Below are 24,977 nucleotides of genomic sequence, written 5' to 3'. Positions count from 1 at the left end.
AGAAGTGCAAAGAACATTCTACTAATTTGCAGCTGAACCTTTTGGATAGACATTATCCACTATCCCTGGTCAATAAATCAGCCGTAAGAGCACAGAACAATAACCGGGATGCCCTGCTGGATAACCCACAGGACAGACAACCCAAGGACAGACTGGTCTGCGTAAACACCTTTTTCTCTTTGTAAAACCAGGTTAAAAAAGTGCTACATAAGAACTGGCACCACCTGAACAAGGGCAAACAATTCTTACAGAAACCCTTGTTTGCATTTAAAAGGAGTTGCAACCTTGAAGACAGTTTAGTCCATAGTAGACCCAGTCCTACTCAGATTGCCAGGCAAAACACTCTCTGAGGTCTCCCACCTGTAGAAGGACACTATCCGTGTGGCCTATGTGGGGCATGCACACAGACTTCTGTCACTAAGACCATCAACATTGGAACAGGCAAGCCCTGGGTGCTAGGACAGCACACTAATTTGATCAGCAAGAGACTCATATACCTGATTACGTCTCCTAAGGTATGTGGGTAAAACTACACATAAAGTTAAAGTCCGAATACTGGAACACAAAAGCACCATTAGGTGCGAAAAACAAGCATCCAAACTTAAGAAACACTTCTTGGAGAAAAAACATAATGTGGAGGACTTGAGTTGGACAGTCCTGAGCAAGCCCAATCTGTCATCCACAACACCCAGTTTGAATAAAACTTTATTAAGGACTGAGCAAAGATGGGAGTTTAGGTTGGGCATAGTAGAAAGAGGGCTTAATGATGATATACCTTAGCTGTCTCTTGTATAATACACCTATAGATCGTCCTCTCTCCAGGGCATACACCACATTAATGAGATGGGACCGTCCACTGAGAGACTACGATGGTTTATGACCTTAATTTCTATATGGTGCATAGGAATAGTGCGAATGAACATACCACCCTCGGTTTCATTTTCCTTACTACCTTTTTCTTACTGTCTTCATTCTGCAATCGTGATTGCTGAAAGTGCCATGTCATGTTTATTTACCTCTCAGTATTCACTTTTGTTGAATGTTTAATTGACACCCAAAATTGTTTGCATTTTAGACTCAAACTCCCGACACACCATTCGGGAGGCACTTTTTGTCTCACCGATTGTTTGAGACCGGAAGACTACCGATCCCGGCAGCCTTCGCACTCTCACCAGGAAGCAATCAGGAATCGGGTCAACCTGCATTACAAGGATAGCAGGCTCCCATATCCGACGGCATTCCTATCTCCCGACAACACGCAAAAGGGACCAACCTAAACCGGAGAGGTGACTCCACTGTGTGACAATCTCCTTTCACCCCGCTGGTTACCTTTCCACAGTGAGGCGCGTTACGGCAGTTCTCTGGGCATTGCTGCAAGTGATTAGTTTGACTCTCAGACTGCCTGGCCCTTAAGACTGCATATATTATGACACAAGCTGTATGCCTCTTTTAAAATTTAATGTGCTGTTTTCTTTTTACTCCCGCAATTTGGTTATTATACAGTGGAGTAGCACGGCAACCCCCGCTGCTCAGCTTTCTACAATGCTGCACTTTACGACGGTTTTCCATGCACCGTTGCAACGGATGGATTTGACTTCCAGATTACCATTGCTTGGTCTACAAGCACTCGTACTTGACGGCGCATGACACATGCCGTTTACTGGCTGCACCTTTGGGCAGAAAACCACAACATTGATATTATTCTTATTCTGCTGTGTGGATGAATCTCTTGTAACCATACTAGAGCCACTGTTTATGTAGCCTTTGTACTTAGCCGTATTTTTACGCCTCCACTTGGATGCACTGGAAGCACGCTGGCTGCCCTTTCCACAGAGTAACCCGAATTCTAAGAACAATTAAAAATTCCTACTGAGTGGCGTTAAGCTTATTTCATAATAACTTTATTATACTCTGCATCATTGACAATAGACACACTTGGGCATGCCCTCTCTGTCTGCAGCAAAACAAACACAGAGGGAGGGTTGCATTCCTTTATTTGAGATGTTTTTATCACACATATGCGTTGACTTGGTCTCCACTTTTATTATGCTTGTTGCTATAAAATTTGAACCTAGACATGACATTAACGCTACAACGTTTGTCAGACAGGTTGGAGACGCATTTGCACCTTAAGCACCAATGCTAAGGACAGCTGGGGCACTATGCCTGACTTCTGCAGGTGAGTGATCCTTATCCAAGGCATCCTTTCATAGTGTCATATTAATCCCTAGGAACTGCGCAGCACACTTTGTGATAGGGTACTTTGTGGGTGTTAGATGAGATTCACTTCCTTTTTCAACACATGTTTATTTAAGAATTCTAAATTTGACAAATTGGCTGACTTGTTCTGAGTTGTTACCAATCCATAAACTGCTCGATATGTTGTTTATGTCCCCTTACAGGTACCACCAGTGAATCCACTATCTTGCTATCCTTGGGTTACTACTCTTGTATCAAATCCAATATACCGGCTCTTTGCCTTGAGGTACAATTTTTGCACACAACTTTCACAGCAGTAGCTTACTTAATATCCTGAAGAAAGCCACAACACTCTCCAGGTAATAGGCTGAAACATGTTGATCTGAGTTCAGTACGATTGGCTCTAACTGTTTCTGTCGTACTTTCTGTTTTTAATCAAAGCACAAGGTAGCCCGAATAAAAGGTATGTGGTAAACCCTGTAGCTAGTTTTAATCCACTTCACTACCAGCACTGCACCCCACATAACACTCTGCTGGCTCACATTGGGTTTTAGAAACAACCCATGTTACACAAAAAAACATCCCTGAGCTCCTCCCTCGCAGTGAGGGGGTTGTAGCCCTCACCATGACTAGGCTTCATGGTGCGAGGAGGATTTCCAATCATGGAACATGCCACCTCTTGTGGGTGAGAGAAACCGTCCTTCAAAGGGTCCCCTTCTTTCTAGTCAGCCTTCTTTGCCTTTTTTCTGTCTCTTGATAGACCCGAGGGCTCATGTGTGTTTTGCTCAAAAGTTGTACCTGAGTCTGTCGGACCTGAGAGTGGTCAGAGTGCAGTTTGTCGTCAAGCACAGACGTTACTGCAAGTTAAAAAAAAAAATAGCTTTTGCTGAATCTGAAGAACAGTAGACCAGTGGCAACTGGTTTTGTGCTAAACTTCACCTGGACTTCGCTGGACATCGCCCCCGGATGCCAAAGTCACCCCCTCATCTCAGGAACCAAGGGGCCGCCACAGTAAGACCCCCATCATCGGCTCAGCATCCTTGAGCATCTTCGGCATCCTGCATACCTTGCACCAAGCCCACTCCATTGACTTCTATGGCGGTCCATCCATAGAACCTTCAGCATCCTGCATCTCTGGCTTCAAGCCCACTCCATTGACTTCTATGGCAGTCCATCCATAGGGCCTTCAGCATCCTGCATCCCTTGCATCAAGCCCACTCCATTGACTTCTATGGCAGTCCATCCATAGGGCCTTCAGCATCCTGCATCCCTTGCATCAAGCCCACTCCATTGACTTCTATGGCAGTCCATCCATAGGACCTTCAGCATCCTGCATCCCTTGCACCAAGACCACTCCATTTACTTCTATTGCGCTCCATCCATAGGACCTTCAGCATCCTGCATCTCTTGCACCAAGACCACTCCATTGACTTCTATGCTGCTCCATCCCTAGGACCTGGAACTGGACTGTAAACTGTTCCCTGTGACGTTGATTACTGTTTTATTGCATGCAGTGAACAAATTCATAACTCCGGAATCCTTCAGTTGAATTTTATTGTTGAGGTGTCTATTTAAAAAGAAAATACAACCTATTTTTATAAATTGGTATTACAATTTCCTTGTGTTGATTTTTTTTCATATTCAACTGTTTTTGTACTTCTTAATGCTTTACATTTGCTCCTTTGATAAAGACTGACTCCTCCATGCCAGAGCTACCCAGGGCTGAGCTAAGGTTTTTCAAACGAACCTAACTGGACGTCATACAGGATTGTGTCATTGTTACACTGTGAGGAGACACAACTGTACCATACAGCAATCCGCTTTCTCACAGTGATAAGGAACCAGTTGGTAAGCATCTTCTAGTGTGTAGAGCTTTGCATTCAATCCTTCTTAAAATTCCCTCGAGGGCATAATCATTCCTTTTTATGGGATGTTAAGGAGCTTTTGGATTTTCTTTGCAATGGAAGGATAATGCTGATTTGTCTTTGAAAAAACTTGCAGCAAAACTACAGATTTAAAAAAAAAATCTTTTTTTTAAAGACAGGGCAACAGTAAAAAGGGGTCTCAAGTTGCAGCGTGATAAACATCTCACGTCTCATTTCACATTAACATAGTCATGGCAACCATACAATCAATACATTAGAATTGGTAGAAAGTTATGAACAGCCCCCCTCACCCACCTCTCTCAGTCAGAGTCCGTATCAGATGCGGTCAGAGGCGGATTCTCTATAACAGGGAGAACTAAGTTTTACCCTATTTTCCTGATGGTAAAAAGTTGTGTTGTTCTATATTTGACACGTTGAGAGTCCCAGACTGCACTTCCTATCCTCTTCAGCCCCTTTGTTAATTTCGGTCAAAAATATTTTTTCCCTGTCACTTCTTCCACCTTGACCGGTGGGGATGGGGATCAGATGAGGATGGGTATTTGTGTAGGGCACTTTCACCCGGGGGGTATCATGGTGCTGTAAGCAGCAGCAAGTCTGGAGTGGCCCGGGCTGGTGAGTGGGAGCCTGTTTGAAGAGCCATGTACTCCGTTCTTGCGAATATTGAGAATTGAAGAGGTGGCTCTGATGTGTAGTGGCAGGTTGTTGCTGGCTTTAGGAGAGATGCAGAGGAAGGCCCATCACTGGCTCTGGTTCTGGGTATGTGTGGGATGCTTGCTAGTAGGAATCCGGCACAGAGAAGTTGCCTGGTGGGTTTGTGGAATGAGATTCAGTTGTTGCGTTGCTTCTGACTCAACAGAGACATCTAGTAAAGTTCTGAAGGACTGAAGTCTTGTTGAAGACCACACTGTTTCTTCTGACTTGAGAGAGACATCTAGTAAAGTTCTGAAGGACTGAAGTCTTGTTGAAGACCGCACTGTTTCATCTGACTTGAGAGAGACATCTATTAAAGTTCTGAAGGACTGAAGTCTTCTTGAAGACCGCACTGTTTCTTCTGACTTGAGAGAGACATCTAGTAAAATTCTGAAGGACTGAAGTCTTGTTGAAGACCGCACGGATTCTTCTGACTTGAGAGAGACATCTAGTAAAGTTCTGAAGGACTGAAGTCTTGTTGAAGACCATCTAATAATTACTTGAGTTACTGAATCAGAATCAGAAATCTTTCATTTCCAAGAAATGAAGTCTTACAGGAATGTGACACACGCTTACCTTCCACAAATTCACCAAATAGGAATTTCATATAATTATGAATAAATAAGTATACAAGTACATCAAGACATCTACAAAATTCATGAAAAAGGAGAGAAAATGTGCTTCTAAAAAGTCATCTTAAATAATTACATCATGTACCAATCACACAATTATGTGCAGCCCGTTAAGATATTGCACAACACCTCAATTACATCATTTCATCCAGAAAGTTCAAATACAGGACCAGTCTAGCCCTGATACTATGGACCAACCAAACTGCAGCCACAAAACAATGGATTCTTGAAAACCTCTTCAGCCAGATTATCAGAGCCTGTATCAAATGATGTCCCCCCGATTGGCCGTCAAAATATAGTCCACAGATCTTGAATTACTGTATCTAGATGATAAGCCAGACCTCTTGGCATTGCCAATGCTTGTTTAGGCATTAACTTTCTGATGGATATAAATGGCAATGTGCATAGTGTCAGTAGCAGGTTTGTTGAAGATGACACATGATGAAAGGCTGGCATGCTGTGATAGTAATTGCATGAAAGGAGGGCTGCATGTGAACATGGATGAAGCCGCTAAGAACATGTGAGCCATTGAGAGCCTTCTTTGTTGATGGTTCTTGCCTCCTCTGGGGGAGAAATGCCGCTGACCGCGGCACCCACAGGGGGCCACTAGAGCGGTCGGCGCTCTAGTATCGCCTGGGCACCTTATACCCCTCTCCGCCCCCCTTGGGGGCAGGGACTCTGGTTGGAGTCCCCCCCACTTCCTGCCCGGTCATGACGTGAGGGGCGTCACTTCTGGGGAGTCTTGTTCTTGGGGGAGGCCATATAGCCCTCCCCCACCGAGAGCACAGATGACCCCCTTCCGGTGCACCTTTGGAGGATCCTGCAGTGGACCAACGACTGAGAACCATGGGGGAGAGAGCACTGGCTCCAGGTACTAGGAAGCGCTATGGGGCCACCTGGCCACCTTCAAATCTGTGTCCCACACCTTGGGTATCTCTGCTGCACCAATTGAGGGTAGAGTATGGGCATTTGTGGTGTGGGCCAGGGAGCATGGTAAGAGCCACTCATGAGTGTGCGGCCACCTGGCGGCCATGAGCTACGACGCCAAGCTGTCTGGGGGGATAGACCCAGCCAAATCTTTCGCGATAAGGGCAGCTCTCAAGGGGTGGGCTAGGGACGAGCCCAGGGCCCCAGTTAATAGGGTCCCTATCGATTTCAACACCCTCATGGGCATGCTGGGGGTACTGGATGGGGTCACCTACTCCAAGTATGAGGCTACCCTCTTAGCGGCTGCTTTCTGTTTGGCTTCCTTTGGCGCCTTCCGGATTAGTGAGTTGGAGGCTAGGTCCAAGACAGACAGTTCGGGGGACGCCTTAGGCATCCTAGATGTGTCCCTCTGATTCCCTGTCCATCCGCCTCCGAAGATCCATGACTGACCAGGCTGGACAGGGTGTTGATGTGGTCCTCAGGCCCCTCGGGGACCCGCAGTTTTGCCCGGTCCACTAGGTCAGGGAATATCTAGTGTGCCGCCCCCCTGCCCCCGGCTACTTACTGATACACGTGGACCAGGGGTCCCTGACCAGGTATCAGATGGAAAGAATCATCAGGGCTAGTTTGTCCAGGGCACGCTTGGCCCAGCCAGATAAGAGATACTCCAGCCACTCGTTCAGGATCGGGGCTGCCACGGCTGCTTTCAGGGCAGGTCTGGAGCCCGGGAGTGTGAAGAAGGTGGGGCGGTGGGAGTCGGATTGCTACAAATGATACGTTTGCCCGTGATGTACCTTATCATTTATTGTTTGCAGTGTATTGCAGTGGTTATTGTCTTATTTTGCGTGTTTTGACAAGTTATTAAATGATTAGAGAGTGTAAACCGTGTCTCTTGTTTTACTAGGGCGACTGGTATGGGTGATCGGGCATTCATGTATCTCCAGGGTGGCTCAGTGGGCGTCGCACCGGAACTGGATACGGCACTTCCCACAGACCCAGTTTGAGTGGATGGGTTTCCCAGGCATGAGATGGAGCTGGCTCAAGAACAAATTGGAGCAGAGACTGGCGGCGCGGGGGTCTCCGACCTAGGCGAGATCTGCAAGCGCGTAGGGCAGTGCGACGTTCTCTGGTCAGAGATGATTCCACGCAGAACCTGGCGAGGGGCCAAATCAGGCGAGGCGGTTGAGCATTCACGGAAGCGATTCAATGGGGCAATGCGCAAGTTCACTGACCAGAGGAGCCTGGGCTTCATCAGACACTAGATGATCAAAGAGAATGTGAACGTTTACTTTGATGACGATGGAGTTCACTTATCGCCAGTAGGCATGGACCTTTTCCTTTTACACCTAAGTGAGGTGCTAGAGATGAGAGATTGCAGGTAGACTTTAGCTGTGGTGGGGGGCCCTGGCGGTGACGGGGCCACCTCCAGAGCTGTGGCGGAGTTACAGGGCGATCTGGAAGCAGGCCGGTACCAAGGGTACCTCTGTGCGGCACTCTGGAAGCCGTGTCGGCGCCCCACTAGTCCTTCGCGCGGTTGTGGGCCTGAACAACCGGGGGTTTGCTATGCGACGCTCCGCCCCGGGAAGGGGCGTGAGTAGAAGTTACCAACGGTCACGTGATCCTGTATGAAAATCACTTGGAGGGCAGCAAAGGCGGGGTTCGCCCCAGTGCTGCCCGGCTCATCAGGCGGGCAGGCGGCCCAGTTGGTTGCCTGCCCTTGGATCGCCCGTAAGATAGCCCACCTATTACATAACGGTGTATGTAATAAACCTGCAGCAATTGTACCCAATCAAACAGTCTGTGTTGTGTGTTTTTTATTGGGAAATGTATATATGGTTGGAGGGGTGTACAGAAGGATGCCAATGACGATACTATAGGTAGAGCCCCCCTGACCCCCCCCCAACGACAATAACAGCAACAAAAGGGCCTCTGCCATACGGATTAACGTCCCCAGGTACAGAAGGGCGTGCGATGGCCTCAGGGCCACAAAGCCGTCTCACTAGAATAGGAACCTGTGTCTGGAAGGTTGATCACAGACCCCTGGGATAGGTGCATTTACTCGCTGAGCCATCTCACTAGAATAGGAGCCCCTGACTGGAAGGTTGAGCACAGACCCCTGGGATAAGTGCATTTGCTCACTGAGCCATCTCATCACAACAGGATTAGACAGGTGAACCTCACTGTATCTCATAACTGCTGCTGAAAACAGAAGAGAGGTTCATACCCGAAGAGGAGCCCCCACGTCTGAACCTAAAATGGACTCGGCGAGAATGACGTAACCTCCCCCCCTCCCCAAGAACATGAGGAAGAAAGACTCGACTTACCTGAGCTCCCGCAGGCGGCACCGCGGATCCCTCAGCGCCGCACACAGCACAGACATGTCTGGCTCCGGCTTCTCCTTGGGGAGCAAGGTCTTAGGTGAACTCTCCTCATCGGTGGCCCTGGGCTCAGATGACCTCTCATCATCCCACATGTAACATTGTTGGAGTCTGTGGAAGAAAGAGCAGCCGTGAGCGTCACGGGATCAGTGCGGGGGTCAGTGCGGGGGTCAGTGCGGGGGTCAGTGCAAGGGTCGGTGCAAGGGTCGGTGCAAGGGTCGGTGCAGGGGTCGGTGCAGGGGTCGGTGCAGGGGTCGGTGCAGGGGTCGGTGCAGGGGTCGGTGCAAGGGTCGGTGCAAGGGTCGGTGCAAGGGTCGGTGCAAGGGTCGGTGCAAGGGTCGGTGCAAGGGTCGGTGCAAGGGTCAGTGCAAGGGTCAGTGCAAGGGTCAGTGCAGGGGTCAGTGCAGGGGTCAGTGCAGGGGTCAGTGCAGGGGTCAGTGCAGGGGTCAGTGCAGGGGTCAGTGCAGGGGTCAGTGGAGGGGTCAGTGCAGGGGTCAGTGGAGGGGTCAGTGGAGGGGTCAGTGGAGGGGTCAGTGGAGGGGTCAGTGGAGGGGTCAGTGGAAGGGTCAGTGGAAGGGTCAGTGGAAGGGTCAGTGCAGGGGTCAGTGCAGGGGTCAGTGCGGGGGTCAGTGCAGGGGTCAGTGCAGGGGTCAGTGCGGGGGTCAGTGCGGGGGTCAGTGCGGGGGTCAGTGCGGGGGTCAGTGCAGGGGCAGGGGTCAGTGAGGGGGTCAGTGCAGGGGTCAGTGCAGGGGTCAGTGCAGGGGTCAGTGCAGGGGTCAGTGGAGGGGTCAGGGCAGGGGTCAGGGCAGGGGTCAGGGCAGGGGTCAGGGCAGGGGTCAGGGCAGGGGTCAGGGCAGGGGTCAGGGCAGGGGTCATGCAGTGCAAAGCTCTCTTCACACGTATCTTTCTTCTTCAGAGTTAAGAGGTATTTACTGTTAACAATGACAGGGTTTTACTAGCAGTGAAAGGCCTGAGCTGCTCCTGTCCCAGGAGGCATCAGGGAGACGAGCACACCGACCTCTGACCCCTCGAGCCCCACAGCGGAAACGGAAATAGCGCCTGGAAGACTCCAGACTGGGGAAATGTTTTTAATTATTTGTTTGGTCGAGGAACTATGAAGATTACTGAAGCAGCTTCAGCTAGAGTAACCAGTACACAATAGTCTTTACCTCTGGTTACTACGAGCGCCGTAAACAGATTCAGCTTCAGTCTGTGCTATAATCGTGAATCTAAAGCTGTGATTTTTAATACATTTTAGTTTTTTAATAATAGTATATTTTCACATTGTAATGGTTTGTAACAAACCCCACAAGAAATAAATATTGAATGATTATTTACTAATTATTCAACACCAAAGAAACTCCCAGTAGGGAAAAAAAGAATGAATGAATACGCCACATCTGTAACTGCCAGTAGGGAGCTACTGAATGAATGAATGAATGAATGAATAAGGCGCAATCACAACTCACATCAGGTAACAACAGAATGAATAAATAACGTTCACCAGGAGCTCCCACAAGGGAACTACACACTGAATAAATAAAGGACACGTAGGACTCCCAGTAGGAAACTACACAATGAATAAAGAAAGCACATGTGGAGCTCACACAACGGAACTACACAATGAATGAATAAAGGACACATAGAGCTTCTGTTTGGGAACCGCACAATGAATGAATAAAGCACACGTACAGCTCCCATTAAGGAACTACACAATGCATTAATAAAACACACGCAGGGCTCCTATTAGTTAACTACAGAAGGAATCAATAAAGCCCACATTGAGCTCCCATCAGTCAACTATTCAATGAATGAATATAGCGCACAAAGGTCTCCAATTAAGAAACTACACAATGAATGAATAAAGCCGACGTAGAGCTCCCTTTAGAGAAGCGCACAATGAATGAATAATGCACACCCAGGGCTCCCATCACGAAATCACACAATGAATGAATACAGCACGCGTATAGCTCCCATTCTGGAACCCCACAATGACTGAATAAAGTATACATAGAGCTCCCATTAAAGAACTATACCATGAATGAATAAAGAACTCGTACCACTCCCACAAAAGAACTAGAGAGTAAATGAATAAAGCACACACAAAGCTCCCTTAGGGAACTACGCACTAAATGAATAAAGCACACGTAGGGCTCCCACAAGGGAACTAGAGAGTGAATGCATAAAGCAGACCTAAAGCTCACTATACGAACTCCACAATGAATGAATAAAGCACATGTTGGCTCCCCTTAGGGAACTACACACTGAATGAATAAAGCACACGTAGGGCCAACCTTAGGGAACTCCACAATAAATATATAAAGCACACATTGGCTCCCCTTAGGGAACTACGCACTGAATGAATAAGGCATACGTAGGGCTCCCCACAGGGAACTACGCACTGAAAGAATAAAGCACACGTAGGGCCCCCCTTAGGGAACTACGCACTGAATGAATAAAGCACACGTAGGGCCCCCCCCTTAGGGAACTACACAATGAATGAATAAAGCATGCGTTGGCTCCCCTTAGGGAACTACCCTCTGAATGAATAAAGCACACGTAGGGCCCCTCTTAGGGAACTACACAATGAATGAATAAAGCACACGTTGGCTCCCCTTAGGGAACTACGCACTGAATGAGTAAAGCACACGTAGGGCCCCCCCTTAGGGAACTACACAATGAATGAATAAAGCACGCGTTGGCTCCCCTTAGGGAACTACGCACTGAATGAATAAAGCACACGTAGGGCCTCCCCTTAGGGAACTACACAATGAATGAATAAAGCATACGTTGGTTCCCCTTAGGGAACTACGCACTGAATGAATAAAGCACACATAGGGCCCACCTTAGGGAACTCCACAATGAATGAATAAAGCACACGTTGGCTCCCCTTAGGGAACTACGCACTGAATGAATAAAGCACACGTATGGTTTCCCTTAGGGAACTACACCCTGAATAAATAAAGCACACGTAGGCCCCCCCCTTAGGGAACTAAACAATGAATGAATAAAGCACACTTCGGCTCCCCTTAGGGAACTACGCACTGAATGAATAAAGCACACGTAGGGCCCACCTTAGAGAACTCCACAATGAATGAATAAAGCACATGTTGGCTCCCCTTAGGGAACTACGCACTGAATGAATAAGGCATACGTAGGGCTCCCCACAGGGAACTACGCACTGAAAGAATAAAGCACACGTAGGGCCCCCCTTAGGGAACTACGCACTGAATGAATAAAGCACACGTAGGGCCCCCCCCTTAGGGAACTACACAATGAATGAATAAAGCATGCGTTGGCTCCCCTTAGGGAACTACCCTCTGAATGAATAAAGCACACATAGGGCCCCTCTTAGGGAACTACACAATGAATGAATAAAGCACACGTTGGCTCCCCTTAGGGAACTACGCACTGAATGAGTAAAGCACACGTAGGGCCCCCCCTTAGGGAACTACACAATGAATGAATAAAGCACGCGTTGGCTCCCCTTAGGGAACTACGCACTGAATGAATAAAGCACACGTAGGGCCTCCCCTTAGGGAACTACACAATGAATGAATAAAGCATACGTTGGTTCCCCTTAGGGAACTACGCACTGAATGAATAAAGCACACATAGGGCCCACCTTAGGGAACTCCACAATGAATGAATAAAGCACACGTTGGCTCCCCTTAGGGAACTACGCACTGAATGAATAAAGCACATGTATGGTTTCCCTTAGGGAACTACACCCTGAATAAATAAAGCACACGTAGGCCCCCCCCTTAGGGAACTAAACAATGAATGAATAAAGCACACTTCGGCTCCCCTTAGGGAACTACGCACTGAATGAATAAAGCACACGTAGGGCCCACCTTAGAGAACTCCACAATGAATGAATAAAGCACATGTTGGCTCCCCTTAGGGAGCTACGCACTGAATGAATAAAGCACACATAGGGCTCCCCTTAGGGAACCACACACTGAATGAATAAAGCACACGTATGGTTTCCCTTAGGGAACTACACCCTGAATAAATAAAGCACACGTAGGCCCCCCCCTTAGGGAACTAAACAATGAATGAATAAAGCACACTTCGGCTCCCCTTAGGGAACTACGCACTGAATGAATAAAGCACACGTAGGGCCCACCTTAGAGAACTCCACAATGAATGAATAAAGCACATGTTGGCTCCCCTTAGGGAACTACGCACTGAATGAATAAGGCATACGTAGGGCTCCCCACAGGGAACTACGCACTGAAAGAATAAAGCACACGTAGGGCCCCCCTTAGGGAACTACGCACTGAATGAATAAAGCACACGTAGGGCCCCCCCCCTTAGGGAACTACACAATGAATGAATAAAGCATGCGTTGGCTCCCCTTAGGGAACTACCCTCTGAATGAATAAAGCACACGTAGGGCCCCTCTTAGGGAACTACACAATGAATGAATAAAGCACACGTTGGCTCCCCTTAGGGAACTACGCACTGAATGAGTAAAGCACACGTAGGGCCCCCCCTTAGGGAACTACACAATGAATGAATAAAGCACGCGTTGGCTCCCCTTAGGGAACTACGCACTGAATGAATAAAGCACACGTAGGGCCTCCCCTTAGGGAACTACACAATGAATGAATAAAGCATACGTTGGTTCCCCTTAGGGAACTACGCACTGAATGAATAAAGCACACATAGGGCCCACCTTAGGGAACTCCACAATGAATGAATAAAGCACACGTTGGCTCCCCTTAGGGAACTACGCACTGAATGAATAAAGCACACGTATGGTTTCCCTTAGGGAACTACACCCTGAATAAATAAAGCACACGTAGGCCCCCCCCTTAGGGAACTAAACAATGAATGAATAAAGCACACTTCGGCTCCCCTTAGGGAACTACGTACTGAATGAATAAAGCACACGTAGGGCCCACCTTAGAGAACTCCACAATGAATGAATAAAGCACATGTTGGCTCCCCTTAGGGAGCTACGCACTGAATGAATAAAGCACACATAGGGCTCCCCTTAGGGAACTAAGCACTGAATGAATAAAGCACAAGTAGGGCCCCCCTTAGGGAACTACACAATGAATGAATAAAGCACACGTTGGCTCCCCTGAGGGAACTACGCACTGAATGAATAAAGCACATGTAGGGCCCACCTTAGGAAACTCCACAATGAATGAATAAAGCACATGTTGGCTCCCCTTAGGAAGCTACGCACTGAATGAATAAAGCACACATAGGGCTCCCCTTAGGGAACTAAGCACTGAATGAATAAAGCACAAGTAGGGCCCCCCTTAGGGAACTACACAATGAATGAATAAAGCACATGTTGACTCCCCTGAGGGAACTACGCACTGAATGAATAAAGCACACGTAGGGCCTCCCTTAGGGAACTACACAATGAATGAATAAAGCACACGTTGGATCCCCTTAGGGAACTACGCACTGAATGAATAGAGCACACATAGGGCTCCCCTTAGGGAACTAAGCACTGAATGAATAAAGCACAAGTAGGGCCCCCCTTAGGGAACTACACAATGAATGAATAAAGCACATGTTGGCTCCCCTGATGGAACTAAACAATGAATGAATAAAGGACACGTAGATCTCCCATTAGGGAACCACACAATGAATGAATAAAGCACGCGTAGGGCTCCTCTTAGAGAACTAAGCACTGAATGAATAAAGCACACATAGGGCTCCCCTTAGGGAACTACGCAGTGAATGAATAAAGCACACGTAGGGCTCCCCTTAGGAAACTACACAATGAATGAATAAAGGACACGTAGATCTCCCATTAGGGAACCACACAATTTATTTATTTATTTGTCGGATTTGTATTGCGCATGGCTGCCCCAGCAACGGGGTGTCCCAGCGTCACCAAAGACAATGAGAGTGACCGAGGAGGAAAGAAACTTAGAGTTTGACTGGGAAAAGCCAGGTCTTTATGGCTTTGCAAAAATGCAAGGTGGTTCTGGATCCCTTTGATCGAGACCGGAAGCAAATTCCAGAGTTTCGCTGCAAGACTGCGGAAAGAGCGGCCTCCGGCTCTAGCTCTCAAGACACGGGGATGCTAACCAAGGCTTGGTCAGCAGACCTTAAGGTACGCCGCGGCACATAGAACTGTAACAAGTTGGATAGCCCCAGAGGAGCCTGTTGAGTCAGGATCCTGTGCGACACACAAAGTGTCTTGAACTGGATTCGCTTTTCAACGGGCAACCAATGTAGTTTAGGCAAAACATGGGAAACCGAGCAAGATTTCGGAAGTGCCACCAAAATACATGCGGCAGTGTTCTGAATTCTCTGCAGGCGCCTAATGCTGGACTTATTGGCCCCAAGATAAAGAGAATTACCATTACCCAGTCTAGATAAAATTGTCGCCTGGATAATGGTTTGATGCACTTTGGGAGGAGAGAAACCTAGAAGAGGTTTCAGGCCTCGCAGAAGCCCAAAACAGGTCCCTGCCACAGCTTTCGAGTGTGTATCGAAGGTAAGACCACTATCGATCCACACACCAAGGTTCTTTACTGCCTCTTTGGGCAAGGGAGCCGGTGTAAGACTATCCGGCCAACACTGCTCAGACCACATATTCCGGTCCTTCCCGAACAGCAGAACCTCGGACTTACTGGCATTCAACTGCAAGCAGTTTGCAGCCATCCAGTCCGCAACCTCTAGCAGGTCCTCCTTAAACTTTCCCAGGTTGACACTACTTCTATTAGAGAAAGTGATCGTCAGCATACGAGACCAATGACATCCCTCTTCTTTTTGCCACCAGCGCAAGGGGTTGCATATAAATATTGAACAGAAGGGGGCTCAGTACTGAGCCCTGAGGTACCCACCGTTTCAAGGCAAACTCCTGCGACTGAAAAGGTGGCACCAGGACCTGGAAAGATCTACCCTCCAAGAAGGACCGACACCAGGCCAAAGCCAAACCCCTAAGTCCAATATCCTGTAAGCGCTTTAGAAGTATCTTATGGGAGACAGAGTCAAAAGCGGCACTTAGGTCCAAAAGAGCTAAGACTGCAGAGTCACCCACATCAAGACTCCCACGGATTTCTTCCGTCACAGCCAGCAGAGCAGACTCTGTACTGTGGCACGCTCGGAAGCCGTTCTGCGAGGGATCAAGATTGGCATTGTGCTCAATGAACTCAGTGAGAGTAGTATTCACATGAGATTCAACCAGCTTGGTGAAAAAAGGCAGTTGGGAGATAGGGCGATAGTTGCCCGGCTCAACAGGATCCAAAGACGGTTTCTTTAAGAGAGGAATGACTTTCGCGTGTTTCCATGCCACTGGTACAGAAGCTGAAGACAGGGAGAGGTGAACCAAGTCCAAGTCTAATGAATGAATAAAGCGCACGTAGGGCTCCGCTTAGGGAACTACACTATGAATGAATAAAGCACATGTAGGGCTCCTATTACGAAACTACGCATGGAATGAATGAAGCACACGTAGTGCTTCCATCAGGGAACTACAATTTAAAATGAATAAAGCACAGGTAGAGCTTCCATTAGTGAACTAATCAATGAATAAATAAAGGACACACAGACCACAAATTAGAGAACTGCACAATGAATGAATGAAGCACATGTGGAGCTCCCACTAGAGACCTACACAATGAATGAATAAAGCACACGTAGAGCTCTCTTTAGAGAACTACACAATGAATTAATAAAGCACACATAGAGCTCCTATTAGAGAACTAAACAATGATTAAATGAAGCACACATGGAGCTCCCATTAAGGAACTACACAATGCATAAATAAAGTACACGCAGGGCTTCCATTAGAGAAAAGCACAATGAAGGAATAAAGCACGCACAAACCTCCCTTAGGGAACTACGCACTGAATGAATAAAGCACACACAAACCTCCCTTAGGGAACTACGCACTGAATGAATAAAGCACACGTAGGGCTCCCCTTAGGAAACTACACAATGAATAAATAAAGGACACGTAGGGTTCCTATTAGGCAACTACAGAATGAATTAATAAACCACACAAAGAGCTCCCATTAGGGAACTGCATAATCACTGAATGAAGCATACGCAGGGCTCCAATCAGGGAACTACACAACGAATGAATAAAACACATGCAGGGCTGCTATTAGTTAACTACATAATGAATGAATAAACCACACATAGAGCTCCCATCAGTCAACTACACAACCAATGAATAAAGCACACGTAGGGATCCAAATAGAGAATTACACACTAAGGGCCAGATGTACGATACGCCAATTAGCGAGTCGCAAATTGCATTGCATTTGCGACTCGCAATTTGCGACTCGCTAATTGGAATGCACAACAGTGTCTCAGACACTGTTTATGATTCCTAATGAGGTCGCAAATTGCATGCCTCATCAATATTCATGAAGATGCACAATTTGCGACCCCTTTATGAATGGCTAGTATGCACAGGGATGGTGGCCTGCTGGGGTCAGAAGACCACCATGTCTGTGACTGCTTTTTTAATAAAGCAGTGTTCTTTTTTAAATGCAACTCTTTTTCCTTAAAGGGAAACGGGATGCATTTAAAAAAGAAAAATGAAACTTTTCAGTTTCATCTTTTTAAGGGCAGGCAGTAGTCTCTGGGACCACTGCCTGCTCTTACAAAATATTTTTCCACATACTCACAAAGGGGTAGGGGTCCCCTGGGTGGTATACCACCTACTTGAAGTAGGTGCTAAACTGCGAGTGTTTTGCGTCCGCAAATGTGGTCGCAAAACACTTGTACATAGCATGTTGACTCGCTATTAGGAAGGGACCCCCCTTCTTTGAGAAGGTGGCCTGGTATATGTTGTCCACTAATTAAAGTGGGCACCTTGCACCAGTCCAAACGACCCTTATAATGTATGAGGTCAAAGACAACCTTTAGTGAAAGCTATCCTAGTGGTAGCTGTGGAGAGCAGCCTTCAGGCTAAGTCTTGAAGGAATGTAAAGCAGCTTGTTTTACCAGGATATCACCTCCTGAATGATCAAATGATAGGAGAAGTACAAAGTGTTTGCATAAAAAAAGATGTATTTATTACTAAAACACTCTCTACTATTTTCTACTCGAGAATAGAATACAAAGCACTCAATACGTTTCAATAGAACAGTTGTAAGTAGCACAATACACAGCGTGCTCCCGAGGGAGAACGAACCATATACTAAAAAAATGGTATAACAATCACAACTTCAATAGACACTGTGCCTAGAGCACGTAGAATCGCTGGGACCCCAAGGACCACCCCAGGTGAGTAGATCGAGACCCCACGAAGGATGGGTGCAGTGTGTGAACACGAGCACGGGCTCCGTACAACTCTATGGGAAAGTCGCGGTTACAAATTTACAAGTTATGGACACTTCTAGGAGGACTTCAAGCAAACCCTTTGGAACTTGGGGCGTTCTAGAGCCAACCCATCTTGGAGTACCAAGGTACCCGTGTTACCTATCCCAGAGGAGCCGGGTGCATAGGGTTCAAGTGGTGTCGAAAACCGCAGTGATTCTCAATGGAGGAATGCAAAGAAGTACTGCTGCAAGGACGGTGAGGAGTGTCCGGTGGAATCCAAGCCTGGATTTTAGGTGAGAGGAACATGAAAGCAGAGGGGGCAGAGTCTGGGTCACTTCAGGTGACTAAGGGCTCGGTAGTCGAATGCTCACCAATGTCGGGTGCTTCAGTTGTGAAGAAGGGATGTTTGACTCTGGAGCCACGAGAACCAGGAGACGTCCAGGATGACCAGGAGCTGGAGGTGAGCTGTCCACAAAGGATGTTGAGTGCGGAGGGGGTCGGTGTCCGGCTGGAGCACCAACAAGCCTTTGCAAATGCAACCCACGCAGGAAGGACAAACAGGTTATGGTGTGGACCAGCAAGGTCCAGGGGACTGTCTAAGCAATGGAGAGTCAGGGCACGTCTGGAGCAACCAGGGAAGACCAAGAACAAACAAGGTGACCCTCGCCAGGACCCACAGGCGAACAGACCAGGAGTCGACATGTTTTTAAGCAGCCATTTTAAAGATAGCATTTACCGCAAGGTTATAATGCACCTTAACCTATATGTCTGGCTGCATCACAGACAACCGGGGAGAATGGTCTCCGAAGGCTGCAGAGGGGCCCTACTCATGCAGGGGCACCCTCTCATGTAAAACCCAGCACCCTGCCTTCAGGATTGATAAGGCCTGCCAAAGGGGTGATTGGAAGGTTTTATGTGTAGTGATATAGATAGATATAGTGAACCTATGTCTAAGTAATATGCAGGTTACAGTAGCAGACCTGTTGTGTCATTTTGAATGGCCTCTCATGGGTGGCACAACACATGCTTCAGCCCATGGGAGGCCTCTGGGGTACCTATGCCATGGGTACATGTGTATCATATACTAGGGACTGATAAGGGCACCCCAGTATCCAATCTGGAGCGTACCTAAAGTACAAGAATGCAATTTAAAGGAGAAAGCAGATAGACTGGATCCTGATTAGCAGGATCCCAGCCAGACTAGTCAAAAACCAGCAAAGCACCAGGCAAAAGGTGGGGGTAACCATCCCGTCAGATCCTACCTAGCTACAGTGAGGAGTCCAGTATGATGCTGAGATTGCGTTCAGACAAGCTCTGGCAAAAAAGATTACGGAATATCTGGAGGGTAATCGGGATACCACAACAAGCAGTGGCAATGAATGGGAGGCTCTAAAAGCTGTTATACACAGTGGATGTTTGAGCAGGGTGTGTGGGTTGCGCCTGCAACTGTGGGATGAGCTTAGTGACCTTGAGATGAAGTTGATGGAGCCCCAACAGACGGATGATGAGGGCCCGGATGCAATCGCCTCTCTGGTTGCTATTAGGAGATGCCTGGGGAAACGTGGGAGAGACTGAACAAATTCACAAGACGGGAATGAAGATAGAGGGTACATCGGGAGGGGAACAGGTGGTAGATTACTGACCTGGCTACTTAGAAGGGAGATGGATAGGTCTCCCATTATGACACTCCACTGTCGCGATGGGACCATGGCCAACACACGGAGGTTTATCAATGAGGGATTTGGGGACATTTAGGGGGGACATTTGAGAGGGGTGCTGCTGCACATTAAACAACCATGGCTGACTACCTGGTGGGTGTGGAATTTCCTGTGCCATCACCCCTATTTCAGGATGGACTAGAGCCGATATCTCCCTAGAGGAAGTGAGACAGGCGGCTGCTAATATGGACAGCGGGAAGTCGCTCAGAGGTGATGGCTTTCCGGAGGAATTTTACCAGGCATTTGCAGTGCAGTTGGCTGGTCCGCTGCTGGTAGTGTTTCATGAGGCGCGAGAGGGTGATGTACTATCCCCACACTCAGAGAGGGGGTGGTATGTATGGTGCCCAAGCCACCGGGTGATGCACTGGACCTGTCTTCATATAGGCCCTTCACCATGTTGAATGTGGACACAAAAGTGTTTTGTAAAATACTGACAGACCAGCTGACAGGTGTGATGGGAGCACTGGTCCATGAGGACCAGTGTCGTTTCATACCGGGGCGCAGTACGGCCATTAATGTGCGTAGGCTTGCCCACATCCTGCATGCGACTCGCCGTGGTAACAACGAAATGGCACTGGTGTCTGTAGATATAGCCAAGGCATTTGACATAGTAGAGTGGGGTTACTTACAGCACATACTTGAGTAGATGGGCCTTGGCCCCCACTTCTGTCAATTGGTGACAATTTTATACACTAAACCCAGAGCAAGGGTGAGCATTGGAGGTCTGATGTTTTGATACGTGAGATTGCGAAGAGGCACTCGGAAGGAATGCCCCCTCCCTTGCCACCACTCATTGCCTTGGCAATGAGCCACTGGGGACTTTACTCTGAACTGATATAAGTGATATAGGTATTGAAGAGAGGGATGTGACGCACCTCGTCTCACTATATGCGGATGATGATCTATTCTACCTTCAGCGTCCTCGGGAGGTGGTACCACAGTTTGACATAGTTGGAGGCATTTGGGACGGTAGCAGGACTCCATATTAATTGAAGTCAATCTCTGTTGTTTCCTCTGGGGACATTAGTAGGGATCCCAGACACAGACTTGGCACCGCTGGGTCTGTGCTGGGAGAATGCTGCCTTGCGATACCTTGGCGTCATGGTGAGCCACTCCATGGCTGTCCAGTAGCAGCATTGCATTGAACCGTTAGTGAGTGCACTGACTAAATCAGTCCGTTTCTGGAATACTTTGCCATTTCTCCATCGTGGGGAGAGTTGCAATGGCAAAAATGGTGTTCCTCCCCGGGTGTGTGTATGTCATTGAGAAAGTCTTCTATATGCTCCCATGTACTCTGTTTAAGACAGTAGGCAGGTTGCTTATCTCCCTTGTGTGGACTGGAGGGCGGAGTTGTGTGGCACTCCCCCAACTCAAGAGTGACATGGTCGGTGGTGGAATGGGCGACCGGATTTGGAGCTTTATTATTATGCATCAAAACTACAACATGCATCTTAAGACGATTCCTGGGAGAAGAGACTGCTTCATGGCACCTATGATAGATACTCGTTGTTGGAACTGCTTATGCGCGGGTCTCGTGTGCCGCCTGGCACCCCGTACCTGGTCAGACAGGTAGCAGAGCTCTGGGAACGCATGGTTGTGAGAAGTTGGCCTGGTATATGCTGTTCACTAGTTCTAGTGGCCACCTTGCACCAGCACATTTCGACTCTTATGGTAGATAGGTTTAAGACAACCTTTTAAAGAAAGCTATCCTAGTGGTAGCTGTGGAGAGCAGCCTTCAGGCTAAGTCTCAGAGGAATGTAAAGCAGCTTGTTTTACCTTATAATCTCTTGAATTACCAAATGAAAAGACACTACACAGGTATATATATAAAATATATATGTATTTATTACTAGACACACTCTACTAATCTCTTTATGAGATTAGAAGTCAGGAACATATGTACAAATCAACGTTTCACTACAAGTTAAGCACAAATATGGCTGGGGCCCTAGGGGCGTACCAGACCATATACTAAAAAAGAGACTTAGGAATATCGACTTGCGAGGGGGCAAGGTCTAGGGCCTTCAGAAGCGGAGGGGCCTCACTAATCCACCCAAGGCAGGTAAGTAAAGGATCCACGGGAGACGCATGCAGTGTGAGAACACAGCCGCAGATCCCAATAGACTTCAATGGAGCAAGTCGTGGTTGGAATTTTAAAGTTTTAGGATACTTCGGGAGAGTCTACAAGCAAGTCACTTACAGGGTAAGTAGTTCTAGAGCCAACACATACAGGAGCACCATAGTGCAGGAGTTTCCTCACCCAGGGAAGCCGGGTGCATAGGTGTCTTTTGGTGTCGGGTCGCGGCGTTGTTTTCAATGGGAGCCAAAGAAGACTTGCTGCTTGTGAAGACAGAAGAAGTGTCCGGTGGAATCCAAGGCTGGATTCAGAAGAAAGAAGACCTGAAAGCAGAGGAGACAGTGTTCAAAGTCACTTGCCAGTTACCCAGGCCAGGAAGCTGGATGCCCACAGTCGTCGGGTGATTTTAGGTGATCACGGTGTCTTGACTCTTCAGCCACGAGGTCCAGGAGGCGTCGACGATGACCAGGAGCTGGATTCAGCGCGTCCCACAAAGTCTGCAGCTTACTGTGGTTTTGGTGACCAGATTGGAGCCAACAAGCCTTGGTAACAGCAAGTCTCGTGGAAAGTGTAAAAAGTCAGTGGTGCAGACCAGCAAGGTCTGAGGGACTCACCCAGCAAGGGTAAGTCAGGGCAGGCCTGGAGCAACCAGGGGTGCCCTTTGGTTTTGATAGAACAGTCTTCTGGGGACCCACAAGCCAATCGGCAATGGATCGCGATGACGCCTCGGGAGGATTCACTCAACAGGAGCCCATGGTCACTCGGGACAAGGTAGGCCTCTGATCTTCAGTGGAAATTCTGCTGAAGGCTTGGAACACACGTGGTCCAATGCACAAGTTCGTAGAACATCGTGAAAGGGTTGCACTCGAAAATAGTGCCCGGTACCCAGGGATTGCGGTTCCTCGTCACCGGGAACCACTTGCCTCAGCTTCACTGGGAACCCACGATGGCCTTGGAGAAGTCAGGAAATCTACTTCCAGGGCTGCAGGGACTTCGGACTCCGGCGGGAGCGGGAAAGTTTGCGACCGTTGATTCAAAGTTTTGGTGCCTGCCAAACAGGGGAGTCACTCTTTGACTCCAAGGGAGATTCTTCAGTCTTCCAGAGGTAGTGGAACGTCGAAGGTCCAGGATTCTTCTTCAGAGCATCGTCCAGGGATATCTAGTTTGCAATGGCAAGGGTTCCCTAACTTATACTAGAAGAAAGGGAGGGTCTAGCTCTATGACCCCTCCTATGGGAGGGTCAGGGGAGTGGGTGGTTACACCCACTTCCCTTTGTCCAGTTTTGCGCCAGAGCAGGGGCAGGTAGCCCCTGAACCGGTTTGAGCTGGTATATGCACAAAGGAGCCTACTGTTCCCCCAGTGCAGGACTTCAAAGCAGTCTAGGAGTGCACCCACCCAGCCCCAATACACTAAATCCTGTCTGGGAGGTGGTTGCACCTCCCTGTGACAGGATACCTATTGTTGGGCCTCCACCACTGCGAGTTTCGGTCAGCAGCAGGAGGGCAGCCCAGTGTCTGTGCTGGTGGCGTCCATTTTGTGATGCCAGGGCTCTTCAGGATTCTACCGTGTTTCCACAGTGAGTACATGTCTATCCCTCTAGAAGGGTGGGATCATACTCCCACACCAGTTACTGGTGTGGGGTTATGATTCCAAAGTGTTTGACACCAAACACGACATGTTTTGATGCAGCCATCCCAAAGTTAACATTAACCGCGAGGTTATAATGCACTTAAGAGTATATGGTTTAACCGCATCCACAAACAGCCACAGAGAATGGACTCTGAGAACTGCATAGGGGCCCTGCTCAGGCAGAGGCACCCCCTCAAATAGAAACCAAGCTCCGTGCCCTCAGGATTGATAGGGCCTGCCTTAGGGGTGACTGATAGGTTTATATGTGTGTGTAAGGAGAGATATAGGGAACCTATACCTCAGTGAGGAGTGCTAACACTACCTCACCCAGGCTGCAGTAGCAGGCCTGTGGTGTCAGATTTAGTCTGCTTCCCAGGGGTGGCATAATACGTGCTTCAGCCCCTGGTAGACCTGTGAAGTACCTATGCCCTTGGTACCTAAGGTACCATATACTAGGGGCTCATAAGGTACCACAGTATCCAATCACTAGTGCATCTAATATGCACTCCAAGCTGTTTAGAGAGAACAGAGAGGCTGGGGCCCTGATTAGCAGGGTCCCAGCCAGACTATAGCCAGAAGCCAGTGTAAACATCAGAAAAACAGCGGGGGCAACATTAGGTGCAGATCCTACTCTCCTACACTGGTCACAAAAGTGTTTAGCTGAATCCCCCTTGCTAGAGAGGTAGGTATATGGACATTACTCCCTTTTGAACGCATTTGCAGATGATATGTCCGTGATGGGGTGGCGAGAAGGGGGCTGCGAAACGATGGTGGATTTATACCCATGGGAGATGTTTCTTACATTTGCATAGGCGTGAGAGGCATTCGCAGTGGGAGGAGGCAATTCCTGCACTATGCTAAAATGGCACACTCAGCAGGATAGATTTTGACTGACAACCGCTCATGTGCTGGACACACTGCGTTTAATACTAACTGTCGGGTGGGCTAGACATTTGGTAACAGCACTCCGAGCAGATAGAGCTCCGACAAAACTGGTGACGCGGCGGGCATGTGGGAAGGACTCACTGGAGCCGCTCACTGACTCAGACTGGAACACAACATGTGAACTGGTAAAGGCGGTTTCTTGCAATGCTAGATTTGAACAGACTCACTTTAACTTCCTGCACCACACGTACCTTACGCCAATTAAACTTAGCAAGATGCATAGGGGTAGGGGAGCAACTTTTCCTTGGTGTGGGAGCGTGGGTGACAATTTCATGATTATGGCGTGGGACGGCCCGAGGGTCCAGGAGTATTGTCAGTGGGTGGTGGCAAAGCTAAGTGGAATGACGATGAACGTGTTAGCGGGGATGCCCCAGATGTGCCTGGTTGCCATTATCAGAAGACCCAGGCGAGGGAAAATACACTGGAAATTTCTACAATTGGCCCTGGTGCTGGCCAATAGGAGACTAGCCATCAGAGGATGTGTACTAGAGACCCCTCCATCACACTGTAGCATAGAGATGACGAGGAAAGGGCTGTCACGGAGGAGGCCTATATGAAATTAAACCAAAGGGATGACAAATTACTGGAGGACTTGGACACCTGGGCCACACACTACTGCAGAGTTCTACCACTAATGGGAAAAT

At 48.2% G+C, this 24,977-nt stretch overlaps 1 protein-coding gene across 1 annotated transcript in view; it reads right to left on the bottom strand.

Moving 5' to 3' along the window:
* The window catches only part of LOC146822461 (NACHT, LRR and PYD domains-containing protein 3-like), a 357,577-nt gene that overhangs the window by 102,190 nt on the left and 230,410 nt on the right, over window positions 1-24,977 (bottom strand). The window contains exon 8 of the mRNA XM_085610062.1: window positions 8,659-8,823. Within this exon, the coding sequence (XP_085466188.1) occupies window positions 8,659-8,823 (165 nt within the window). The remainder of the gene's footprint in view (window positions 1-8,658; window positions 8,824-24,977) is intronic.

Source organism: Triturus cristatus, chromosome 6 (assembly GCF_964204655.1).
Source record: "Triturus cristatus chromosome 6, aTriCri1.1, whole genome shotgun sequence".
In the NCBI taxonomy this organism is placed as follows: Eukaryota; Metazoa; Chordata; class Amphibia; order Caudata; family Salamandridae; genus Triturus; species Triturus cristatus.
This window is presented reverse-complemented; position numbering and strand designations above follow the sequence as displayed.